Genomic DNA, 26,945 nt, shown 5'->3' on the forward strand with positions numbered 1-26,945 from the left:
TTATTTTAAGATTTAAAGAATATGGCAAGTTGTATTTGTAAAAGTGCAAAGAATAATCTTTATTGTTTTTTAGTTAGTGTTAACATAGTTACAGTATTATGCAACATTTTATAGGCAGGGAGTGGCTACGCCCTGATTTAGCAGCTGTTCACGTTCACGTACGGCCCGGCTATGTGAACAAGAGATTGGAAAACAACACAGAAAGATAGTGTGTGACGTTTAACCATAGACAATCTGAAAAGATACTTTTAGTTCTTCACTAAGCCATTTTTAGTTCTTTCTAAGTAAAATAATGAAAGTTTGCTTATTGCTCCTTCAAGCTCAGCCAATCAATCTTTTTTTGAAATGAAGTAATTAGTGTGGACGTCCTAAACAGGAAGCGGGGACCCTTAAAAAAATGCTGCTCAAGGCCCCATACAACCGTGGACCAGCCCTGCTTACCGTCCCTGTGGAAGGTCCTAGTGACCCACCTTTCTGTCTTAGAAACACTGTTGTGTGAGTTTTATTGGTCGGTTTTTCATAGCAACAAAACAGATTTCACTTTGTAATTATTGACATGAATTATCTTTTAGTTAACCTTCTATTTCCTTGAGATATACCTATAATTTCCCCCGTCTTTTAATCAGATTGTTAAGATCTACCCAGTTTCTATACCATGACTTCTGCTGAAAAGTTTGATCCATGTTGCTCCTAACATCAGCTGTTAGAGCCAACATGCAACGCTGATTTTTTCTTTCTTATTGTGGTTATTGAAGCATGAGAAAAGTGTGAGAAACACTGCTCCATCCATCCATCCATCCATCCATCCATCCATCCATCCATCCATCCATCCATCCATCCATCCATCCATCCATCCATCCATCCATCCATCCATCCATCCATCCATCCATCCATCCATCCATCCATCCATCATCCTCTGCTCTCCACCTCTTTCGCCTCCTCAGCTCTCTTCATCTTCTCTCCCTCCTCCAGACAGACCCCCTTTTTTTTTTGCTTCTCGGGGAAACTGTTGCGCTCCGAGTCAAGACGCCCTGAACTAGATCTGATCCTTGGATGGTCACCTTCAAAATAAAAGCACGCACAAGGACTGACGTGCCGGGGGCTCTAGAGAACGGCTTGACACATGGCCTAAAACATTTTAAATGAGCACGTTTCCAAAAATTAAAGGGCAAAACATTATGACCACACATTTAACCACATGCATAGGTCCCAGCTCAAACACGACAAAGTTCTGAATATGTCATAAAACATGTCAATATAACGTTCATCTTCAGCCTTTTATGTTTCAAGGCTTTTTACGTCAAATAAAAAGAAAACTTCATTAAAGTATACATTTTATTAATGTATTCATTAACGCCCCATTTTTTTAAGCACTGATTTTGAAATTTAAACCGGATGTCTGTTATCTTACATTCTTTCCAACAGCAGCTGAGACTCTCCTCCACAGAAAAAAAAAAAAAAATCGCAAAGCTGACTCGTAGTCCAAAAACAATGAGTGCGCACGACGCACAGCCGTCTCCAAAGCTCTCCAACAGCAGCGGACTTTCCCCTCCAGGACCATCCGTAGCATGCGTTTTAAGGATAAGGACCACGGGAGCATAACTTGACTATTATTGGAGTTTTTTTTTTTTTTTACCCCCCTCTTTAAGTGTGTGCGTGTATGAGTCTGTGGATAAACTATGCCTTTCTGCAAGCGCACCATACTCCCCAAAGATGTGTGCAAGCCCGACGGCGGCGGGAGGCTGCGGGAGGAGGTCTTCGGGGAGCTGGCGGATGTGTGCGGCTCGTCCCTGTGCTCGGTGCTGCGGCAGCTCTCGGATCTGTCCCGGCACTCGGTGAGCATCCTGGAGGAGCTGGAGGGGGAGCTGGTGTCCGTGTGCCGCCGCTCCGGCGCGCTGGAGGGCAGAGTGGTCCGGCTGCAGAGGCACGTCGCCGAGCTGCTCAGCAAGCCCCCGCCGACAGGTAGGAGGAAATTAAAGAAAGAGAGAGAAAGAGAGAGAGAGAGAGGAGAAAAGAAAAGTGCAAGAGGTCCGAGAAAAAAAAAACGCACCTGGAGTCACTTTGTGTCGCTCTCAGCTGCGAGAGGAGCGTCTGGTTGTCAAGCTGAAGTCGTGCGCCTGTGCATGATGTTCATTGTAGAAGTTGTCCTTATCTTCTCATTAAAGATGGAAGTTGTCGTAGGTGCTGTTTAATTTCTATTTAAAACAAAAAAACAGGCAGGGGGTTAAAATCCCGCATGAAACTTGCGTGTAGTTGATAAGAGGTGGAGTGTGAAACTGGGTGAGATTAAAATAATGCTGCTGGTCAGTTATGCATGCGAGAAATTCTGCAACTGGCTATTTGTTTACGCAAGTAGGCTACGCGTGACTTTGGCTGTTGGACTTGCTGGTTTCCAGGACGCTCCTGAAGGCACCACGTGGGTGCAGAGAGAGAGAGGAATGTGAACTTGGTGGAAGTGCGGCAAGCCGCGCGTGCTTTGCCGCTTTGTCACCTCACCTGTCTGTCGCATCTGTCGCATCTGGCATCCTCCATGGTCTGGTGTAATGTCTCCTTTGCTTGTTTGTTTACTCCAAAGCTTCATTGCCCAGGCGTCGTTTCAAAGGGAGTCATGCATACTTTGCAACATCTCAGTCACTCAGAGATGCAATTGATGCAAACATGCAAATTAAATGGGATTTAATTTGCATGTTTGTTTGTAAGTTGTAGGTATGTGTAGAGTTCTTCGTGAAACCTACCAGTGTTTTCTTAAAATCTCAGTTTTTGTGTGTGTGCGTGTCCTTCCCTGGCAGCCTAGATCGTCCTTGTCACGTACTACTTTTGTATTTATACGCCAGTAGCTCACTTTTGTGCACGCAAAGGGTTTCAGTTTAAATTATTGCTGACTTATTTTATTTCATTTCTGTCTTTTATACTTTGTTTTTGCTCAATTTGTTAGTAAACTTGGTCTTGTGCTTTTACCACAAGACCAAGTAACTGGAAGTACAATATTGCACGCAAAGAGTAAACAAGAAGAGGAAATGGACCTTAGACATATACACCGTAATAACGATGTTATAATGACATTGTAATGAATAAATACAAACATAAGTATATGTTCATTCGTAGCTGTGAAAGGTAATGCCAGTAGATCTGGTTTGCGCTGTGAACCGTTTGGTAGAACTCCGTGCATCACATGAGTGAGGCATCTTCTCTGAATCGCTCCACTATGCCACTATGGCACAACAATGTCTATGTTTAAATCTGCTGATTGTGCCCGGTGCAAAGTTCTTTTCAGACTCAAAAAGGACCAAGTAAACAACATCAGGACATCTGGTGTATATTGTTTTAGTTGAAGATGAATGTATGCCTTTTTTTGGGGGTGGGGTGTGTGTGTGTGTGGGGGGGGTTCTATATATGGTCAAGATACGTGACAAGGCTCCTTCAAGAAGACACCACTGTGGGACTGGTTGCCCTGCAGGGTCAGAGGCGGATCTGGTCTTCCAATGAAGGAAAGTAGGATATTTCCCATGTTGCACTGTTGATTTTATGAAATTTCAGGTTAAGGCAGCAAATCAGACTGACCATTAAGCCGGGCGTACACTGTACGAGTTTTTGCCCTTTTCGGGCCGATTCTTCAGTCGTGTGAGCATTTTTTGAATCGGGCCGAATTTCAGCTTGATCGTAAAGGGGGGTAGGAGGGGGGACTGGCTTCTCACGACTACCTCCCGCTCAGGAATCGGACGATCGTGAAAATCAAACATGTTTGAAATTCAGTCGGCTGTCGTGAGGTTTTCGTGAGCGCATCCTGCTGTTCAAGCAGAGCTACGAGGGGGCGCCCTCCCCTCCTCTCCGTCCCCGCCAGCGGAGGGAGGGAAGCGGGCGTCCCTGAAGCAACCTCCGGCCGGTGTTGGGGAGGGCGAGCCGTCAGGTCCGCTCAACGCGCTGGCCGCCTGTTTCGGCACTCCTCCGCTTGCTGGGGGGGGGCGGGTGCGGGTGCGGGCCAGGCGACCTGCTGTGCCGCGCGGCCGCCGATGCGTCTCGTCTCTCCTCTCTCTCCCCTCCGTTCCCCTGACGCCCAGTGCCTCCTGGGGGCCTCGCCAGAGCTGGGCTCGAACCCCTGCTCTGGGTCCCTGTCACCTACCGTCGCTCGCCTGCCTCTGCCACCACAGCGAGCGCTCCCAGAGGGGACACGACGTACAGTGTGAGCAGTCCGGTCTCGTCCGAGCGTCGCGCCGCACAGATCATGAGCGGTGAACTTTTTAAACCCCGCGGTTCCGTCGCACAGTTTGAGATGTATATAAGTACCACGACTGAAAAACTCGTACAGTGTACGCCCGGCTTTACAATACCGAAGAGAGAAAGATGACAAAACACAGAGAGGAAGAAAGAAAAAGTAAAGCAGGACCAGGGACATAATAACAATAACAAGCAAACGGCTTTAATAGTAAGATTAATAGTAGTATTGGCGATATATATTATTACAATTGTAAGACACAAAGTAATTAATGTGAATGCAGCACCCACAGTGGTTAGCAAAAGTAATGCACAAATAGCTGCTGCTTGTTCCTTCTGAGTAATTTTAATTGTTTAATTGCACTTAGTTGATGGTCTATACTCACAGGCCAAATTTAATAATAATAAATAATTTAACTTTATTGATCTCACAATGGAGAAATTCACTTCTGCATCTTAACCCAGCACCCTTGGGGAGCAGTGGGCTGCCACTGTGCGGCACCTGGGGAGCAATCGGGGGTTAAGGGTCTTGCTCAGGGACCCAGAGTGCCGGCTGTGGGGATTGAACCGGGTACTTGCATCCTTCTCAGAGCGCAAGCACGGTGCTCTAACCACTAGGCCATCACTCCCTGAGGTACAACTTGCCTGTAACGGGCTGGCCCCAATTTTGGCCTTCAGAATTGCTTTAAATCTTCACATCATTGACTTAAGGGTTACATTTCTGTAAGATTTCGGTCCATGCTGATATGATGGCATGACACAGTGTCTACAAATGTGTCTGCGTCACATCTGTTGATGTGAAACTCCCGTTCCACCACATTCCAAAGGTGCTCTGTTGGATTGCCATCTGGTGACGGCGGAGGCCACTGGAGTACAGTAAATGTATTATCATGCTGGACAAACCCATACCATTACACCACCGCCATGCTTTCTTGTTGTTTACGCCAAATTATGACCCTACTGTCGGAAAGCGGCCGCTGAAACCCAGAATCAGTGGACCAGGCAATTTTTCTCTTATCTGTTACTCTTCAGGTTAGTTATGCTGTGTGATTTGTAGCCTAAGTTGTCTTTTCTCAGCTGACAGGAATGGCACCCAAAATCTTCCTCTGCTGCTTTAGCCCATTGGCATCAAGGTTCAACGTGTTTTGCGTTCAGACATGATGTTCCTCATACTTTGGTTGTAGCCCTCTGTCATCTCACACCAGTTTGCCCATTATTTCGTCCGACATCCACAAGGCTTTTCTACAAAACTTCTGCTCTTGAAGATTTTCTCCTGTTCAGACCATTCTCTGTAAGCCCAAGAGATGGTTTTATGTCAAACTCCCAATTTAAAGTTCAGTAAGTCATAATCTTTTAGATGCCTAATTACATCGACTTGCTGGTATGTGATTTTCTTTTTATGGTAAATGTTTTGCAAAACTTGAACATTGCTTTTCGCAGACGTTCTCCATCTGGATTTGACTGGGCTTGAGCTGGTTTGCAAATAAAAAAATTAATAAAAGTGTAAAAAGGGGGAAATATTTCAGGGTCCTTATGTGCAAAGCTAATTGGACATATTCATCCAAAAAGACTTGCAGCTAAAAATTAAGCAAAGGCTGTTTTTACAAAGTGTTGACTCAGGGGGCTAAATTGAAATATTCACAGTTTTCACATTCTTATTGGTAATAAAGAAGATTAAAACATGTATCATTTATCTTCTACTTGACATTTACAATTTAAAATACATCTTTGTTTTGGTCCATTACATATAATCCCAAAACACTGCATTACAGCGTCTGGTTATAACATTATGTTATAATATTTTGTAAGAAAATATTTATTTTTAGTGTGTATTTGCCCAGTAATGATTGCACACATTTTTTTAAACTTTTACTTAATTATATGAAGTGGTCCATACAGCACTCCAGCTTTAAATGTTTACATCAAAGCAAAAACGGGAGCGCTTTCAACACTTCCTATTCGAGTGAGTGCATAGCCCAAATGGAAAGATCTTCAGCGTCGCTGTAAGCTCTGCACACACGTAGCACTGCTTTCCCTCTCCTTCTTGCATTATAGCTGTGAAGAGTGAAGCAAGAAGGCTGCTAACACGAGGCAGCCAGCAAGTGCACACAGACGTGCACGTCTGTGTGTGAGTACGTATGGTGTTATAAGACAGAAAGAGAAACACCCTTTAAACACAGACCAGATGCTGAGCTGGAGGAAGGAGAGGAAGAAAGATAATAAAAAACAACAACTTGTCCTTTAGTTGACTTCGCTGAGCTCTGTGTGTGTAGGTGCTCCTCTCTGTGTTGGGAGGCATCATCTTAACTCTTCTCCAAAATTCTGCGTGGGCTCTTTCTGTATCACTACCACGTGGGCAGAATCACACAGTTAAACAATCAATACACGCGTTGTGGGCCTTCATCTCTCATCTCTGTCCTTTCTTCACTGCCTCTTTTTTTTTTTTTTTTTACCTCCTACTGTGTCAGTAAAGATAAAAAAAGCACTGATGTTTAGATCATCAGCGTAACGAGGCGAAATGTTTTGCTTGTGTGTGTGTGTGTGTGTGTTTTATTCCTTTCTGATTTTATCATCTCAGGAATAAAACCTACATGGATGGTAACACGTCATCAAAGGTTGATCCATCTCCATTTGGTAGCACTCATGGGGGAATCAAGGTATGAAAAACCAAAGTTGAAGAATATAAAAAAAAATTTAAACCAAAATGTTTTATTTAAAACAGAAGTCATTATTATTATGACCGCTGCATAAGTAATACAGCTTATCCCTTAGCAAAGATTTGTTTATTCAAGTGTACTCCGAGTATACTTATTTCATGTTTAAAATGAGGCAGAATAATACAAATTTACTTTTTATAAACTAAATTTCATATACTTAACAATAGCATAGTGAAGTAAACGTAACTCATACTTAAACATATAAACAGAAGTCTAAGATTAAGTACATTAATACTAAAACTTAAGCTTATACTTAAGTATATGTAATACAATAAACATTTAGTATACTACTTTTTTGCTAAGGGATGGATTATTACAGTTTCAGTAATGTTATCTGTAACATCTCTTTATTGTTACTGTGATTTGGATACAATTAGGCTGTTGACCCAAAGTATAAAATAAACACCTGCTAAATTCACATGTGGTTTTCAGGATTTTATTTTGCGTTTATCCATAACATCTATCTACGGCAAGCTGACAATAGTTGGGAGATTAACTGGGCTATTTGCTTCTGTAGCTAGCCTGCGGTCAGACATGCTGTTTAGGCTTGCTAACTCTAGTTTGGAGTAAGTTTGCTAACTTGTAACTTTTCATGATGGCTCGCTCGGTTTCTTTTCACTCAGATAAAACTCCAAGGGAACCAAACTTGCTCACTACAGACTGTGTGAGAACATTTAGTCTGTTTATTGCTCAGGTGTGTTCAAACAATGCCGCATGCTAGCTGTGCTAATGCTAAAGGCTAACACTGTGACACTGATGGTGGAGGGCCACCTAAAAAGGTCAGTAAAGCTCCTGGATCTGCTAAAGTGAAGTAGTAACCCTCACGGTCGACATAAGCTAATGACATCGGTGTAAATGTTAGCTTTACATACATGGAAAGCCCAATGAGGGTGTTCTATCGATCTGAGCTCCCTGTCAAAATGAGCTTCCCAAGTGCGAAATTCCAAACCACCAAACATTCTGATCGTGTTTTCCACACTGGATCCATGTTTGTTTTGATACACAATTTATTTTACTGTAGAATGATCCTTTATTTGTCCCTTAGTAGACAACTATATTTGTATCAACTGGTAATCGACTGGCAAGCAAGCACACAGTGGCACATTAAGCATAAATAACTAAAATAAAATAACTACATGACTGAATCAAAGGTACACACTTCCGTAAAGGACATTATCTTGTCTACTGTTTTGCTAAACAAGGAAGTGACATTTTAAATTAGATATTTTACTAAATGAGGCTGGAACTGTCCCCTACGTGTTTTCCTAACTGAAAAAGTTAAAACAAATTATAATTAATCTTATTTTTTGCTCTTTACCAGAGAGAACTGGGTGCCTTCAAAATATGTTGCCACTGCATTGAAAACAGTATCGAGGTTGAAATTTTAGTGTCATTAAAAATTTAACGTAACCCAGAGTTTGTGCATCTGTCTGACTGTCAAACCTGCTCCTATAAAACTCTGCGGAGCAAATCGTCTTCGTGCTGTGACAAAGTTTGGTCACATTTAAAGGCGGTATTAGGTGTTTATTCAGTAGATTCTCCACCCATATTTATGCATATTTATGTCAACTACGCAAAGAGAAAATAGCTTCTGATTTTGTAAATACTAGAGCTGTTTCAGTCTCAGGCAGTCTGCTGAAAGCTGCTGGTAATCTTTATGCAGGAGCAGAAAAAGGTAAAACATGCCGGCCTGATGATTTTAGTAAATGGCAGGGTATGAATGTCACAGAACACAAAATCCATGCTCTTCCAAGGAGCTGTATTTGATATTTTTGCAAATAATTTCTTTTAACAAATAAATACCACAGTGCAAGACGAATATCTGTCACTCAATAGCTATGTTTTCATGCACAAGATTTCAGGATCGGACTAAAATGTATTTGGATTAAATAATCATATTGTACCATTTATATGGGCACACAATCAATTAATCCCATCATAATATGCGTACATATGCACCTGGATTTATTCAGAATAGAACCAATCTGACATGCGTAGTTATCAAATTCCCTTAAAAAAACACAGAAGAAGAAGTACTTCCATCTTTGCTAAACAACAAAAGATAGTAAACAAGGCAGTATTTTACGGGTATGTTTGTCTTCCAAATGCCCAGGCTGGATTTGCACAATGTTCTAATTACGGTTTAAATTTACTGAGTAAGCAACAATTTTGAGCTCTTTTATTTTTTCAAACAGAATGGTTTATCGGCAGCCCCGACAGTTTTGCACATGCACACTCGGGTCAGTTTGCCACATCTGGAATAACCTGAGCCTGAAAAGTGTTTACATGCACATTAATCGTATTATCAATCGGCATAAACCACCCAGCTTAATCTGATCATAATATTCCGACTGGCTTGTTTACATGACACATTTTTATTCTGATCACTTTTGCCCATGTAAACGTAGCTAATGATTTAATTACACCATTGACCTCTCCAGTCGGATGTTCTTAAAGATTTAAGGAATGCCTTGTGCGGTCCAAACAGAAGAGCAGTACCCTGTTAATTAAATAATAGTTCTAATATTATAAATGAAGGTAAGATATGTTTCTCTTTCTCTATCACGTTTGCTCCCAATGTGTTTCTGGCTGAAGATAGGACAACTGCGACCTGATGCAAGAAGAGATTCAAATTTCCCCTTCCTGCTGAATTTGATGGTCGTGCTGCTTCTGCGCGTATTTACTGCAATCTGCTTTGGGAATCTGGTGCACTCTTAGAGAGAAAATACTTACATTTAAGAAGTTGTTAATTTTGGTTTGAGCTTGGCACCTGCAAATCTCCATATAATTTTTATTTACTAAAACTATTGGATCACTGCTACTCCCTCAGTGCCAGTGTGTTAAACGCAGGGTGCGGAAGGGGCAAGAGGTGAAACAGGACTGATGTTTCATGCTCGGTATGTGGACGCCGAGGCTGGTTGGTCCACTTAAACGGTCCCAAAAAGCTAAACTAATCCCTGTAACTGCCACCTGCTTTTCTGTTTGGTTAGTCTCAGATACTTGAGGGATTTCAAATGCATCAGCTGGAAAACAGCTTACATTTCCCCCTCCGTCCATGTGCAGAAGAATAACTCGCACGTGGGCCGTTCCGCGAGTAACATGCACCGACATTCCCCTCGTCCACCTGCCAAAAGACGGGGAAATGTGCACTGAAACACATGTTCCAGCCCCAGATGAGGGGATTTTTCCCCCACTCCCCCCCACCCAGATCAGAGTTTGTTCAAGAGTCAGATCGCCGAGGATCGCCGGAGGGATGGAGGCCGGGTTCCTCTGCTCTGCTCGAGGAAAGGAGGAAGGAGTCACACTGATACAGAGAGGATGTTGATCATTATTTAGGAAAGGATGATATCAGGCGGGAGTGTGTGCATGTGTGGATACTTTCCACTGGAAGTTGTCACTCAAGACGGGCCTGAACTTGAGGACTTTGTCCTCTAGAACACCTCCTTTGAAACGTTCTCACACTGGACTTATTTCCTGCCACATTGTGTCGGCCGCTGTTCCCCATAACAGGACAAAGTGTTACAAGCATGTTGAAGAAAGCAGAAAGGCTTCTTTTCGCTGCTGTTTCCAACTATAATTCTTATATTGTGTCTCTTATTCAAACAAAAAATATTAAAGGGGTAATTTACATTTTTTAAAGAGGGTTTCTGCTAAATAAATAAATATTTGCCTTTGTAGTCCCACAGAAGGGAAATTTGTCTCTGCGTTTATCCGATCCCTCCTTTCAGTTCGATGAAACAGAGATTGGTTGTAGTTCTAAAGGCTATTGGGATACACGCCATATACAAACAATATTTTCTAAACATTTAATCAAGCGTTATCATAGCAGCCATTAATTATTGCACTGTCATCGTTTGTTGTTCACAACTATGAACATCTGTTGTAAATTTCAAGATGCTCAAGAAGTAGAGATGTCTATTGATGTCCAAATGTGTTTGAAAGTTGTCAGGGTTGATCAGATGGGCTAACTAACCCTGACTTTCAACAAGAGGACATATGGGCTACTTAAATCCTACTTTAAAATGATCTTTCTGGATTAAATAAAGACAAGGACTGGCTGACCCGTATGGGATAGTTTGAGATTTTAGAACGGAGCTTCTGCTGAAAGGTTATACAGAGCTAATATCTCACCTATAGTAAACGGGTTTTCCTGGGGGCTTCATTTAGTATAAATCCAGATACGATGTTCACAGAGGCCCAAGCTAACCACTAGGCAGAGGGGGGCTAAGACCGAAACAGACTGCTACTATCTAGAAATAACTTAAATCTCAAAAATATCCCAGTGGTTAATGGGATCACTATTTTTTTTCAAACTTCCATCCCTCGTCATGTTTGTATTGGTGGGTGATTTGCATTGATGTCAGTAAGCCTTTACAATGTAAAACGTACGTATGAAAATAGGAGGTGGTGCGCCACCAATGATCTTCCTGTGTGAAACGTGTCCTGAGAATGGAGCATTTGAAGCGTTTCTGGTCAGAGCAACTGTCTGTTTGAAATGTAAAGCTGTGTGAAGTGCATTTAAGGCCTTTTAGATAACCGTAAAAATGTATCGATGGTCTGTATTGTTTGGCAGGCTACTACGTAAGGGAACTCATTTCACATATCTTAACAAAGAAGCAATCTATCCATTTGAAAAATATTTAATAACTTATTATATATAACTGGCTTACTTTTCCATCTCGTAGATACTGAGGCCGGTTTTGCAGTACGTTTCGAACAGAAAAGTAATTGTTATGGATTATAAACCAACATGGTCTTTGTTATTAAAACACACATATACCCACAACAGCACAAACGTCCATGTAAATAATCCACTAAAGCAAATGTGACGGGAGTTTCGAGGTTTATAAACTGGTACTAGAGTAAACCTCTGAGATTTGAGCTGTTTAATACAACATTGCTGAGTTTATTGCTTGAGCCACTCTAATTTGCCATTAGATTTTAAGCTAAGGGACTCAATTCCTGCTGTTAAGATTTATTAGACATAATGTTTTGTCAGAACCCAATTCCAAAACAAAAATCTGAAATATCCCTTTAAAAAAAGCGGTTAAAATATTAATAATATTTCAGATGATATATTAAATTTATAATATTTCATATTATACAAAGCACAGCATTATGTTTTTTTTTTTAATTTTCCCTGAATTCTTAACAGAACAGAATATCCCTCTGCTCTAAAAAGAAAAAAAGAAAGTTTGAAACCTTCTTTATTAAACCGACAAGCACTACTTCTAGGCCTATATTTATTTAGGAAGGGCTTACATCTAGTTTGTATGTAAGCTAGCTATTGTTTTGCTGCCTAATTGTTGTGTAAATCTTGGATCTAAAGTGCTTGTTGAGGCAACAAGAGAGAATCCTTCTTTCTCCTCCTCTCCTTCGTTCTCACAGGTACGTCAACCTAACCATTCAAGTTTCCTTTCTTCAACTCGGAAATAGAAAAAGAAGAACAATTAAAAAAGCGGAAATTAAACTGTTTTTGACTTTATTTTTCTTTATCTTTTGACTTCTCAACTCTTAGGCTCAGGTTTTATAATCCCACACCATTATTTTAATATCATGGATAAAGGCCATTTACCTTAATATTTTTTCAGTGTCAAAATGTTCGCTTCTCCTCTTCCTCCCCCACTATCGCTCTCTTCCTACAGTTGATGATTCAGAGGCTATGAAGCAAGTTCCCTCCATCACAGAGCAGGGAGAAAGGCTTTTAATTCCATATCCTCACTTGTTTTTTAAAGTTTAAAATTTGTAGCTACCAAAAACAAGAAGAGAATTTGAGCAGCAGATTTTGCCAAAATGAAGTTGGAACTATTCATTATTACAGCAAGTTTGTTTTATTTCCATGCAGATTCCCGGTTTTTAGATTACACATGCGTTCTTAATGTTTTGGTCCACAGACATGTGGTAAATTGAGGAAATCCGTTTAACACTCCTTATGTAGCTGTAATTAAGTAAGTTGTTATTAAATGGCTTGTTTGATTCTGTACAAGTGCATCTCAGAGTGGCTTTCACCTGATAAAAAATAAAAATTCTGCTTCTCAAAAAACTTTAATAGAAGGCCTTTTTGAGCGGCGCATTTAGTAGCGCTGTTCCTCCCACTGTCCAAAAACAGACAGTTAGAAGAGACTGGGCTTGCTTAGAGTTTTATAAATTCCAGAGGAACCCAAATTGCTTCACACTACATTCAGTCATTTACTCACATTCACACATTCACACCCTGACGGTGGTGAGCTACATTGTAGCCACAGCTGCCCTGGGCCAGACTGACAGAAGCCAGATTGCCACTGGGCCCTCTGAACACCAACAGCTGGCATGACGGATCAAGTGTCTTGCCCAAGGATATAATGCCTGAGACAGTTGGAGCAGGGGTTCAAACCGGCAACCCATGGGTTACAGGACAACACCTAGCCTCCGTGCCACTATTATGTTAATTGACATCTCTAAATGGCCCTTAGGTATGAGTGTGTGTGCAGGGTTGTTAGTCGTGTGTGTTTCTGTGTTGTTCTGTGATAGACGAGCGACCTGTCCACGATGTGTGTGCCCTGCCCCTCATCCAGGATAGGCACCAGACCTCCTCCCCATAGATTTTGTAAGGTTGCCAGTTGTTTCTGTGCCTTTTTCTAGCATACTTTTTCCTTCCACTCAACTTTCCATTGATGTTCTTGGATCCAGCACTCTTTTAATAGCCAGCTTCAATGGCAGTAACCTGTTTTTGACAGTCTGCGGGACAATCGCCATGACTGTCTAAAACAAAACATTTCGGTCCTGAAATTCCTTTTTTATTGTCTTATTCAGCTTTGCTTCAGAAACTACATTTTAGGGTTTCATTAGCTGATAGCCATACTAGTTAAAATGAACAAAAAAAAAATTCTTACAATTTATTACTTAATTTAACAAGTTACATAAACAAATTAACTTTTAAACGATATTTTATTGTACTGAGATGAATCCATATATGTATGTGTTTCCTTTAGGGCGAAAAGAGGTAACTGTGCTCTGGTAGGTCGCTTCAGTTTGCCAGGTTGCATTTAATTGGCTGAATATTTAAAACCAAAACATCAAATTATTCTCTTGTTACAAGTGGCCCTAATTTTTCTCAATATTCAAGTAAGGTTCTTACTTGTAAACAAATTAGCATCTATACAGGCTAAAAAAGATGCGGAAGAACATAAAAAGATTGCAACATGTCGGACGTAAGTCACTGCTGTTAGAAAAACCCTCATCTTTTATGTCATATACAAAAACAGCATAAAAACATCATTTGTATGTTTACCTGCACTCTTTTGCGTGTTTTCATTAGTAAATTCTAACCTAGATAAAAATGAGGCTCTAGAAAGAGTTTTCTTTGAGCTGAAACTGGTGAATGATGACAGATTCCTGTCTGTATGTGCGTGTTTACACATGTGAGACAAAGCTCTGTTGTTCTCTGCAAAACGAAAGCATGTCGTGGTTTCAGGTCAGAAGGTCAAAGAGAAGAAAACCCGCTTAGTCTCTATCTTTTAGTCTGTTTTTGTGTGCATTTCCACCTTATTGGGCTGGTAATAGAGATTAGGTCACCCTGACGCTGAGCCGGCGCTCCTCCTGCAGGAGTGCAGCTGCGATCTGGAGACGTAACTCCGCCCATCGCAACAGTCGGGTCCTGAATGCCATTAAAACCGTTAAAACTGACCAAAACAGCACTAATTTATGGCTGTTTTATAGTGGGTGTAATTTAAAAGCCACAATCTGTCACTCGAGAGTGTGTGAAAATGTGTTGGCGGAGTCTATTTGAAATAAAGCACCAATCCCAACTGCAAAAGACAGGCAAATGCAGCGCTTCAATGGAGATTACTGTGGGCCATCAGAAGACATCATTTACCGCAATTTCATTGTGGTTAAACTTCAAACTTTTGCAAAACCTAAGATAATAATCAAAGCTTACAAGATGTAACTCCTAGGGAGAATAAATCCACACAAGCTGTATCTGTGTTCGTGTTCAACAGTCCTGGGCAGCTGTGATTATTCTCTCACACACAGCGTGACTTCAGCTCTGCTCCTCATATGAAAGATTAATGACCGCTCACTACGGGAAAGCTCGTTGGAGTTCTTAAAGACAAATTGTGCTTGACTAAAAACGTTATGGACAGTTCAAAGCTTTACAACACCCGGAGGTCTAAAATCAGCGTAAAACGACAGGTCGGCGCGCCTCGATTTGTGTTTCGTTGGCACCCCTTACTGGCATTACATGCAGTCCAAGCATTTAGCAGCTAAATGAGCTTCTAGGCACCAAAGGTAAAGTCAAGACACCAGGGGCTGGAAACATTAGCCTGAAGTAGTCATACTCAATTCTAGTCAGAATTTGAGTCTGATACTGCTCAATAGAGCTGTGATTATGGGGCATGTTTCAAACTCAATTGGATAGACCTACAACCAATAAGATCAACAGAGTGTGTGACGTATGTTCAGCGTCGCATAGTTGTTGTCAACAGAACTCAACTGTTAGCCTAGCATAAGAAGATGAGCGTGAACGATTTTTGCCGGTGTTGCAAAAAGAATGTAAGGATACAAGGAGTCCTTCAACACACGAACCTCATTTTTCAGAAAAACAATAAAGGCGAATGCACATACAAACAAGTTTTCATTGTGTCCCATCTTCTTAGCGACCAACGGAGCCAACTGATAAATTAAACTTTTGCAGAATCCCGTAGGAAGGACGCCAAAACATCTTTCTTTTCAACAAATGCCTTGATCGCGTTTCTCTGTTCCTCTTTTAAAATTCATTTGCTGTCGATATCTTCTAGAACAGACCTAATAGCAGAATCTACACACCTCAACTCTCCAGCGGCAGCCGTCGTTGTTGTAAACAAATTCAACCCAAGCGCGCTTTGGTGACGTGGTTGATTACGTTACTGTTGATCATCTGTCCATCATCGTATAAAGCCCGCCCTGACAATTTGATTGGCCCGCCAGATATTGGGCGAGCATACCCGCGCTACTATTGAGCAATGGCAGACCGAACTTCCCGACCTAAAACGTTGTGGGCGGGACTAAGTTCGGAATGGCACCCAGGCTATGGAAACATGCCTCACGCTGTAGAACTATGTTCCTTCAAGATGGCTGATGTGCAAAAAACTGACAAAGTTTGATATATAATAAAATTACAGTGACTGGTAGTTAAGAAAAGGTTCTGCAGCTGAGAAAATTTTATAGATCCCCGCATACCTCTCTCTCCTCACTATGAAAAATAACAAACGCCACAGGAGTTACTAACCCTTTGTGGAAATTCTGTGTGGAAACAGCAGGCTTTTGCCCATGAGGGTTGGTTTTCCACTGTCCTGTTGAAGATCTCCTGTTAGTCCTGAGGACATGCGTCATCATGTAGACTGCATGATGGCAGCAGCATATAGAAAGGAGCATTAGCAACTTTCCTTACTTTGGTAACATCAGTCACATGACAATCTGCACAAGCCTCATTGGTGGTGACCTGTTACCAGCAAATCTGCACAAGTGATGTCGGATCACGTTGTTCAACATTTCCTTCAGAGAGCGCAGCATGGTATGTGCCAGGCATGAAAAATGTTTTCAGTTGGAAATCACAGCCAGGTGACATGAATGTTAGTACCCAAAAAAATCCCACTCAGAGAAATAAGACTGAATATTTAGTTAAATTTGTATTTTGCTTTCTAGGAACTGATAATTAGTGATAGATAACTTTCTGTTTGTGCAGTAAAAGCACAACTTATTTCACTTATCTAATCTTCACAACAACCACTAGAGGCTGTTTACATGGCAACTGGTTGTTTGGGAGATATAACAGGAAGAAATAAGCTTTTTATTTCTCCCACTATTACAGATATAAACTCGTTGATGTTGCTTAACTGGGCTGGACCTTAAACTGGAACTCAGACGAGACTTGGATTGATCTTTTTGGCTGCAAACACTCCAGGTGCCTCTGCTTTGAAACAAACGGTGAACACGAGGGCCTCGTTAAGGACAGTGGAAGACCTGCAAACCTGCGAATCTTCCCCAAAGGCCCATGGGAACCTTGTCTGAGTGCATGACATCATGAAGTCTTTAACATACAAGCACACATTAGATAGAAAGCAGGTTGTCATCTTTCAATAATGATCAACAACACATGGCCAATTCACCACAAAAATGGTTCACCAGACATAGAATCCATCTCCTTCAGTGGCCATCTCAGTCCCCAGACCTAAATCCCATAAAGCTGTGGGAGGAGCTCAAGAGAAGAGAGCATATGAGAAGACCCAGGAGTCTGGATAGTATAAATGTAGAGAGGAATGCTCAGAAATTCCTCTCTCTGTATGCTCCAGCCTTGTGTGATGTTATGGAAGTGTAAGTGTTACGCTTCCAGCAGGGGAACCAGTATTTGTGGAACTGGGGATTTAATTAAAAGCAATAATTTGTTAATGTGATATTTGTCCCTCCCAAGCAATAAATGTACTTAAGTTAATGGCTTGGTATTTCTACGATCTTCAGTGCAAGCTCATGCTGTGGCAATTAAGGCAGTTAATTATTTTTTACACGTTTGCCAAAAGGTGTTAATAAATGTGGCAGGTACTGACAGAGTTAGTTAACTTAAACTTATATTGATGTTGTGGAAATATAGTCTATATTATGAAAGAATGTTTTCATCTCAGCTGTGACCGTAAAAAACGGTGCACACAATAAACGACTGAGTGACTGGTCGCACCATCCTGTAGACAAAGTCAAACAAGAGAAGGTCTGTCTTTGCATGGCACATTCTGTTTGCTGAGGATTATTATGGGATGCAGGATAGTAAAGGTTGAAGTTTGTTAAATGACCACTTGGGGCAGTTTAAGATGTCAAATGTCATGTCCTCTGTTTTATATGGAAGCTTGACTCCACTGGGTTCCCTGACAGATCCGTCTTCTGCAAGTCAGCCATAAGTCCAAACACTCAAGGTGACAGAAAAAAAGAAAAGAAATAAACCCCCAAATGTAGAAACTTTTAGTACTTTGTAATTCTGCACCTCGTCTATCTGCAAGTTAAGGAAAATAAAAATAAACATAAACAATGCTATAAGCCAACAATTATAGTGGTTCTCAGCAGTGAATGATAGTTGTTGTGAGCATGGCTGGCTGAACAGACGCCTCATGCGATGCATGTGTGCGACATATAATGGTTACATTGGTGAGTTTTTCTGGACGGCTTCTCTGTCAGAGCACAAAGGGCTGGCTGTCGACACTGATACATCAGCCAAGGCGTGCTGTAATGCTGAAGGCAATCACTTCCAGGTGTCCGACAGAAAAAAAAAAAAAAAAACACGTCTGCTGGAGAGGATTTCACTCGCACAGAGGAGCGGAGAAGAAATAAAACACATTTTACTGTAGCGAGGCAGTAAAGTGTATTTTCTAGCGCAATTTGAACACAACAGGCCCAAACCAGGTGTTTTTATCATTCTTTACAAATGTCAATTTGAGTGCAGTTTGCTGATAGTGCCACTAGATGTCAGAAGAGATAACTTGTTAGTCCTTTTGTTTGAGTTTAAGCGTTCTGCTTGCTTTTCACCTGGATCTGATGGGTCAGGCCTGCATCGAAAGGCTTACAATATGTTTCATTTAGGTATTGGTGTCACTATTTCATAACTTTTGCTGGTAGCAAAGGATGAACAGATTACACGAATAAATCAATGGATTTCAAATTCGCCTTGATTTTTATACCATATTTGTTGCAGTTTTGGTGAATCGCTTTAAATGTGTTTCTATAGCTGTGCAGACCAGCTTTTATTCAGACCGGACTCAGTTTTATTGCAAAATAATGCAACGGCAGCTTGTGCAAAAACAGCACAGCAAACAGGAAACGTCGGAGAGCACAGCAACCCATATCCTAGCCCTGAATAATCCCTGAATGTTGGAACACCGATTATTGCAGACCAGACGTACAAAAACAAAAGAAATTGTGAAAATGCTAAAAGTAGAAGTCCTTCATTAAAACAATTAAAACTACCTTTGCATCGTGACATGGTTTAGAGTTACAGCTTAAATCATAAATGTTCAGAAACCTATCAGTACCTGCTCATCGAGGGGGGCCTCCCCCAGCTGAATTCAAGCTTTCAAAATAAAGGTATTCAGATTTCCTGGTGGAAGACTTGTGGTTGTACCGTCGTCCAGTGTGGGCACTGATGTGAAGCGGAGAGCAGAGAAAAGGCCTTCTTTTGTCCAGTGCTGTCACTGAACTATTTACTGGCACCGTGTTGTGGAGAGGAGGCTGAGCTGTAGACAGAGGAAAGCTGCAGAACACACAGTCCTGACACTGAACACATGGCCGGAGCTCCCTGACGAGCTCAGTATGCGTGTGCACGTCTGCCTGTGTGTCCTTCTATCCGGCGGACACAACAATCTGCAGTTTGACCACGCTGCGAATAATAGCGTGTCTGTTTGTTTGCAAACACCACGTGGAGCCGTAAGGCCCTCTGTTGAGGCCTCCCCATTTTTCTAAATCTCTTTCCATTTTAGCTGATGGTGCTTTTGTGCGCAGAGATGAGTCATCTTTGATTTTTGTCTGTCATTAGAGAATTTCTGTTTTGTAAGGACTAAAATCGGTTCCTGGCATGTGTACATCGACTTCTGTTGCGCACTTATCTTTTTGAACTTCCCACTTTCTCTGTGTTGCTCACGTTTGAAAAACTCCTGGTTAGTTTTCCTATCCAAGCATTGCCATTCATTCCTCCTTACTTGCCTTTTCTACAGGTGTGCTTAGGCAAAGGTTTGCTGATAAGTTCTCTCAGTAGTAAGACATTTTGATAAATTATGGAGAAACATTAAATATGCTTTATATCTAGCTCAGTATACTGTGGGTTTTATACTGACTGTGGTTCTGATCCTCAGTTGGGAGTGTTGAAACCCGACAGTGACAAATGATTGCCTCCAGTCAAACTAAAATAACACCTACTGGTGGATGAGATTTATTGGAGCCGGATAACCTCATTCTGTGATAGCACAGAACAAGTATATTATGAAAAATGTCTTCAAATCATCATTTCACTGCTTTGTTTCTTGAAACCGGGATAGTTGTAAAAGGAGTGCGACAGCTGGAACATCTGTGGTTGACGCACATTTCAAAAATGTCCCTTTGCTCCTTTTTGATGCAGATCGATGAAGACAGCAGAATGCGAGTATAGCTAATTTTAATTTAGACATATTTCTCACATGTCCCGTATAACTGTTAGAAATCAGACACTTAACATTTCTGCGTATGCTTCGGCCTATTTACAAACAATTTTTAACATAATTCATCATCATTATAATAAAAAAACAACAACAATGAGAGCCAAATCAATGTGTCTCCCCTTGTAGTAACTAAAAAATAAAAAAATGGGCAGAACCTTTATTTTTTAATACATTTTATTTGTTTTTAAGGAGAGTACCTTTATAACATGGTTTAATGTGCAGCAAAATAAACAACAGGGCTAAAAGCGAATTTTAACTTCCTGTTTACATGCTACTAGCAAGGATTACAGTGTGTTCAATTTGTCTTGGAAGTTGGAGTCCGGAGCTGGGAACATCACATCTAGCTAGCAATACAAGGTTACAACAATATATTTAGTCTGTATATGTATATATAGTCTGCTGAAATTAGAAAGACAGTTTTGTTTTTTTTTAAAGCTGAAACACAGCGTGATTTGTGAAGCTCTGTGCTTTACCATCTCTATTGGCACATCCAACAAAGCAATAATATTGCCCCAAAGGGTTCTCAAATGAATACGTTGATCCATGGTTTGGCAATCACTTGTCACTATTACAAAAGGACCTAAGTCAACGCCTCATTGTTTGAAACTTACAGTCGAATGAGTCTGTGTGCATGTTTTTATGTACATAAGCATCCACCTGAACGGGTGTCAGAATGCAGTTCACTAATCAAGATCAAGTCTTCCTGCTTGCCTGATAGGAGCATGAGCACAGAGAGGTTTTTGTAGTTACTTGATTTGGATACTTTTCCAAGCTATAATTTATTATTCAACTTTATGCTCTATTATTGCCTTTAATGAGTTCGGTCTGATATAAAACAGGCCCTCTATGGTTACTGATGCCACATGTGTTTCTCTCTTTATGGCTTTATTTTCCTGTGCTGTTGATGCATGCCCTCTATCTGCCTTTTGTGTTTACTGTCGCCCTGTGTGAAACAGGCACTCTGCCATTTCACACTCTCAGCTCAGCTTATTTACTCGTTTCGCTGCTCTGCGGACTCCAGCCGGCTTTGTACTGGCGCAGAGCTGAAAACCGACTGTTTTCTAGTGTTGCTGGACTAGTTGTTTTAATCTGTTATGAGGTTTGTCTTTTCAGATGTGAAGATTTATCATTTAAGAACTTTATTTTTGAGAATGATACCCAATACTGTCAATTTTCTTTGTCTACATGATAGCGGAAATAAATATACAGTAGATCATACATGCAAAGACAAGCTTTTCTGATTCTTTTCTGATTCCCTTCATTTTGTGTTCAGCCGTAGTGTCCTGGTCTTGGACACAAAAATACCCTTGTAGCAAAATGAGGGAATGTTGCCAACAGAGGCGGTTCTAGACAGGGGCCAACAGGGGCCCATGCCCCTGTAGAAATGGCCCTGGCCCCTGTTATGGCCTCTGTACTAATAGCATGATGTTGAATAAACTTCTCATAATTATTTGCAATGGCAAAGAAACCATAACTGACTGGTCACTTTGACGAATATTATTTGTTACCTATACAGCTTTACTCTAAAAAGAATTTAAAACTTAAGATGTTTCATGTTTAGCTTTAGCCGTATTGAGCATGAGGCAAAGTTTTCAACTGCTAGATCAGGGGTCTGAAACCTGCAGTTCCAGAGCCACAATATTATTACACAGTAAAATATTGCCATTTTATTGTTTTTAAATTTTTTTGTTCTGTGCCCCTGTGAAAAAACACCGGCCCCACCTTGCCCCCCCTGGTAAATTTGGTCTAGAACTGCCACTGGTTGCCAATCTCCAGCAGTCATTGGATTAGAACAGGGGTGTCAAACTCCGGTCCTCGAGGGCCGGTGTCCTGTAGCTTTTAGGTGAGTCCCTGGTCCAACACACCTGAATCAAATGGCTGAATTACCGCCTGAATATTTGATTCAGGTGTGTTAAAGTAGAGACGCATAAAGTTGCAGGACACCGACCCTCGAGGAGTTTGACGACTCTGGTTTAGAGGAGCCATGAAGGTCATGCTTAATGGCCCTTTCAGATGCGTTTTGCACTGTGTTTGCTGCTGGGTCCAGTGCGTTTGTGCAACGCTGCGCTGGCTGGGTTGGCGGAACAAGTAATTTGTTTGTTGACGGCAGCAAAGTGCTGCCACTAGCCTTGCAAGTTAAGAGAGAAGGAGCAGCAAAGAAGAAGAGGCTTGTGGGTCCACGGAACCAAAAAGGTCCAGAGAGAAGCCGGGGGAGCTCAGTTCAGATCTCTGTTTCCACAGTGATATAGTCTCAAACTTATGTCATACCGATCAAGGACTTCAGACGCACACAATATTAACTTCTCCTCCATTTTTCTTCCCGGTCTTCTCCGGCAGATGGCCGAATGGCCCGGTTTCTAAAAGCCACGTCCTGTCTGAAAGGCCCTTTGGGGTCATTTTGAGAGACCTCCCACAGTCATGTTTCGGACTGTGGCAGGAAGCCAGAGTACCCAGAGAGAAACCAATTTAATTCAATTAATTTTTATTTATATAGCGCCAGTTCACAGCACATGTCATCTCAAGGCACTTAACAAAGTCAAATTCAATCAAATCATTCAGATTAGTCAAAAAGTTTTCTCTCTAAGGAAACCCTGTAGATTGCATTGAGTCTTGACAAGCAGCATTCACTCCATATTAAAGAGCGTAGAGCCACAGGGACAGTCGTCTGCATTGTAGATGGCTTTGCAAAAATTTGTAAAATCTTAACTGCTAGGTTGGGGTGTTACTTTCTGAGCACAAAAGATTCTGAAAATTGGCCGCAAGTCACTAAACAAATGTGCACTTGAAACGACAGAATGATTTGTGTCATTGAATTTTAGCTAAAAATAAATGTTTGTTTCGAGCCTTTCGCTGTGTAAGTGCATTGTTTGTGCTTCTATTTTCCTGGTTTTGCACTTCTCACATCTGGTTTCACAGAAAGAACAATAATGGTCCAGCTCCAAAGATGACTCATTTTGATAGAACATAGCTGTAAATTATTGTATTGCAGAAAGAGGTTTGAGTTGTGTGTTCACTCATAAGTTATCAGTTAGGAAACTTTGAGTGTGTGTGTGTCTATATCCATGCATTTATTCAAGGTGCATAAACTGACCAGTACCAATGAAAAAGTGAACTGTTTAGGATTTAACCTTAGAGCAAAGACTTTGACATGTTTGTATGTTTGCATGTGTGTGTGTTGCTATGAATGCCAATGTTTGATCATGGTGGAGCTCATCATTTGCCAGTTTTTTCTAGTTTTCAATAAGATCTGTGTAAGTCTGACTGGAGTATTATTTGACGAGTTAAGGTGAAATGAATAGATTTCCCTCATTTTTAAACATATTGGATAATAGTCTGTTCCTTTTACTAATTGAGATATCCGTCATAGATACAGTCCAATAAAGTTTATACATGTGGATTAACAGTTTATCGACATAACATCTCCCCTTTTAGATATGTGTGCTAACCTCTAATTTTTTTCAGAAAACTGAAAAAAAATTGACATTTCTGGTGAATGTTTGGACAAGCTCATCACATAACCATGAAAGTCTTTGCAAAAAAGGGCCTTTATAAAATATCGCACAAGCAGAATCCCCTTCAGTGACTAAACGTACAGCTGGTCACTCTCCCTGGTCCGTTGGCCCTGCCTTAGTAAGAAAACTCTCTCAACAAAGTGCAAAGATAAACTGTGCAATCCGCAGTAATTCTGATCAACATGTTATGTTTTTGGGCTTCTTGAAATATTAGCTCCCCTTGATGTAAGGAAAGCTGTCGTATTCCATGCATCACACCAGTCAATTGTAGTACATGCCTCTTGGTCCCATGATTATGAAAACGTGACATTTTCATTTATCTGTGAATCTCCTCCAGATGCCCTGGAGAGAACATTAAAAAGCCGACTTGTCCAGATAAAAGTGAAGGTTTTCTCTCCCTAATATTAGGATGCTTTTTAAAAACATCTTAAAGTCTCTCGTATATCTTTAAGCACCATCACTAAAATCATCTAAATGTGTGTACAGTGGCTAGTGTATTAGCACAGCAGCTTTTACCTTTTGCATTAACTGGGTAATGGTCAAATGGTCTTTGGCCAAACACAACTACTTACTGTAGGGAGCGCCGTAGGGCGTCGGATGGTCAGGGAGTTGCATGGTGGCAGGTCTCGATGGGGGGGGGTGCTCTGATCGGTGTGCAGAGTTGTAGTTGCGATGTTGCCTTCTCTACTCACTGGGGAAAAATGTGTTCGTTGGTGTGATTAGGGTCATCTCTTCTTGGGACCCTATCATTCATTCAGTTTCTTTCCGGCAAAAGCTCAGAACGAGCAAGCTTCAGGCGTTTGGTCTCATTTTTGGCTGGAGACAGTCACCAGGTACACAAACATCGGACCATGCTTATTTTGGCTCCTGTTGTACTCCTTCAGCCACTTCATTATGTTCACGCATGTTTCCTCCCTGATGGAAGCATTACACTGTGGGTAAAAGCTGCTCCGCGCAAGAGTTTAGTGTCTCAACGGTGTCATGGGGATTCCAGCTATGAAACACCTCCTTCCTGGAGGCTCTCGTGGGAATAGGTTAATACCGGTGGCGCACTCACCTGTCATTGTTATCCAAGTCGTTTATTAGGAATGAGCATCATTGGTAAAAAGCAACTGCTTTATAAGCACTGACGTCAACAAAAGTAAATATTCTAGACTGGCGCATGGACGCAGTTTGGCGCTGTGGTGCAGAAACAACCTTGCCGTGTAACCCAGTCTTCGTACACAGGAGTTGGCGGGTAAAGAAAACGATGCGAATCAGCGGCGCCTGCATCTGTACCGCTGTACGCACTATGCGTAGCCGGCTGCCGCTTTTTTCCAGACTCTGATGCCTGAAGGACGAGGTATACTTACGTGTTGGGTTGTCTTTGCAGACACTGTGCGAGCCTCTAGTAGCTATGCAGAGATTAATACTTGACACAAAAGTAGATGCAATATTCTCCAAAAACACAGAGGTGTAGTACTCACCATAACCAGAGGAAATGCAGTTCTTACGTAACACACCCAAAATGGCCACGCACAGTGTCATAAACAAACAGGAAGAATAGTTGGTGTGTTTATAGCAGCTAAACAGAAATAAATGAAGGGTTAGAGATGTAGAAGAGGATGGTATGTTCACCTGTTAAATGCAGAAGGATGTGAAGATGGGAAATACAACCGGTCTGTAAAGCCGACAGGGTTCTTTTTTATGGAAGGTTTTAAAAGACGCTTTGCTTTACCAAATAAAAGCTGATGGCTTTTCATACTGTGATTGTTGTTTTTGACTTGATTCACGCTGCAGGTGATGGAAACGGAAATCAAAATCCTTGTTTGTATCCACAAACTTGGCCAATAAACTCAGCCCTGAAGGTATGCCAGTAATATGTGTATGCTGCTTTCAATCCCGGAAAAAACAGCAACAACATAGCCTTTAATAAAGATGTGCTGCTTGGAACTTCAATGGGCCCCTGGCGTCCCCTGTTATGGCACCAGTGGTTAATACTATTCATTCTGGGAATTTTAAGTTTTCACCTTTTCACCAGTCTCTTTTGTTTGATGGTGAATTTCAGCATTTTTTGTTCTCATGGCCAGGTTTATTAAAGCATCTATAAAAATATTACTTGTGAGGTTACATTTCTGCCATGCATGCCATCCTTGACTAAAAATACAGAATAAAGGACGGAATGGAGGGTGTGTGTGTAAATAATGCATAACTGATACATTTATTATGATATCTCCGGTTGGCTTCACCAGTTTTAGAAAAGAAAGCTTTAACAGAGAAGTTGCAGATTTAAACTCTTTATTAGCACCTTTGATGGTTTGTATCTGGTTTAAAGAGCGGCAAACATGGTATTTTATGATTTTCACTCTCGGGCAGTTTCCTTTTTGTTTGTGCACATAAAATGCAAGGTCATTTATTACTGTTGAGCTGTATTGCTAGTAGTAACTAACACTGAGACAAACAGCAAATCACACTGTTTCTCAACTTAGATTCTCGTTGCAAGTCAGGTGAGACTTATTTTCAGCTTCAAGCTTAGGCTTCTGAGACCAGTCGAATGCAACATCAGACGTGATTAGAGATCTTCAACTTACAAATAACATGACATTTCTCCAATGGAGTTTTTTTAATGGATAATAGGTCTCACACCTCAGGGCATCATACTCTCAGGAGGCAACACAAGCACTTTAAAAAAATATAATAAAAGATGCCTTTTCAACATGGGCAGAAATTTAACTTGATATCTGATTCAGTGCTTACCAAAAGGGCTATTCCACAGTTCTTAGGGAATCTTGATGGCATTTGATTTTCTAGTTTAAAATTTCAAGATTTAGACTGATAAAACTTGAACTGTTTTATTCTACACTGAACTGCTAATATAATATAACATTGGAGAAAATAAGTAAAATAAATTAGTTTTGTTGGTAATCATTATTTTCCTGACAGAAAAATGTCACTGTTAGCCAGATATTAGTCGATATTTGGCAGACATGGAAGATAAAGAGGAGTTTTTTTTTTTTAATGGTTTCTCAGATAATCTGACAGAGATTGAAAGACGGTTTTTGCCACAGAAAGTAACATCAGTAAATGTCTGGTGATCAAACCACCTATATCCTCGAAGATTACGGTATATTTTGATTTTCTGCCTTCAAATAAACTTCATGTGGATAAATCTCGTGATTCAGGAAAATCTTTAAGTAACACTGAATGTTTGGTGTGCAGAGCCAAGTTAGACAGATGTTTTTACAGGACGATGCTTGACTCATTTCCTACAAAAGCTCTTTAGGGGCAGCAGGAACAAATCTATGTGGACATATTACACAAACCATAAACCACAA

At 41.0% G+C, this 26,945-nt stretch overlaps 1 protein-coding gene across 1 annotated transcript in view; it reads left to right on the top strand.

Annotated features, from left to right (window-relative positions):
* The first annotated feature begins 1,624 nt into the window (after positions 1-1,624).
* nhsl2 (NHS-like 2) overlaps positions 1,625-26,945 on the top strand; it is a 159,116-nt gene continuing 133,795 nt past the window's right edge. The window contains exon 1 of the mRNA XM_021322764.2: positions 1,625-1,962. Within this exon, the coding sequence (XP_021178439.2) occupies positions 1,680-1,962 (283 nt within the window). The 5' untranslated portion in view covers positions 1,625-1,679. The remainder of the gene's footprint in view (positions 1,963-26,945) is intronic.

This window comes from Fundulus heteroclitus, chromosome 14, assembly GCF_011125445.2.
Source record: "Fundulus heteroclitus isolate FHET01 chromosome 14, MU-UCD_Fhet_4.1, whole genome shotgun sequence".
Lineage (NCBI taxonomy): Eukaryota > Metazoa > Chordata > Actinopteri > Cyprinodontiformes > Fundulidae > Fundulus > Fundulus heteroclitus.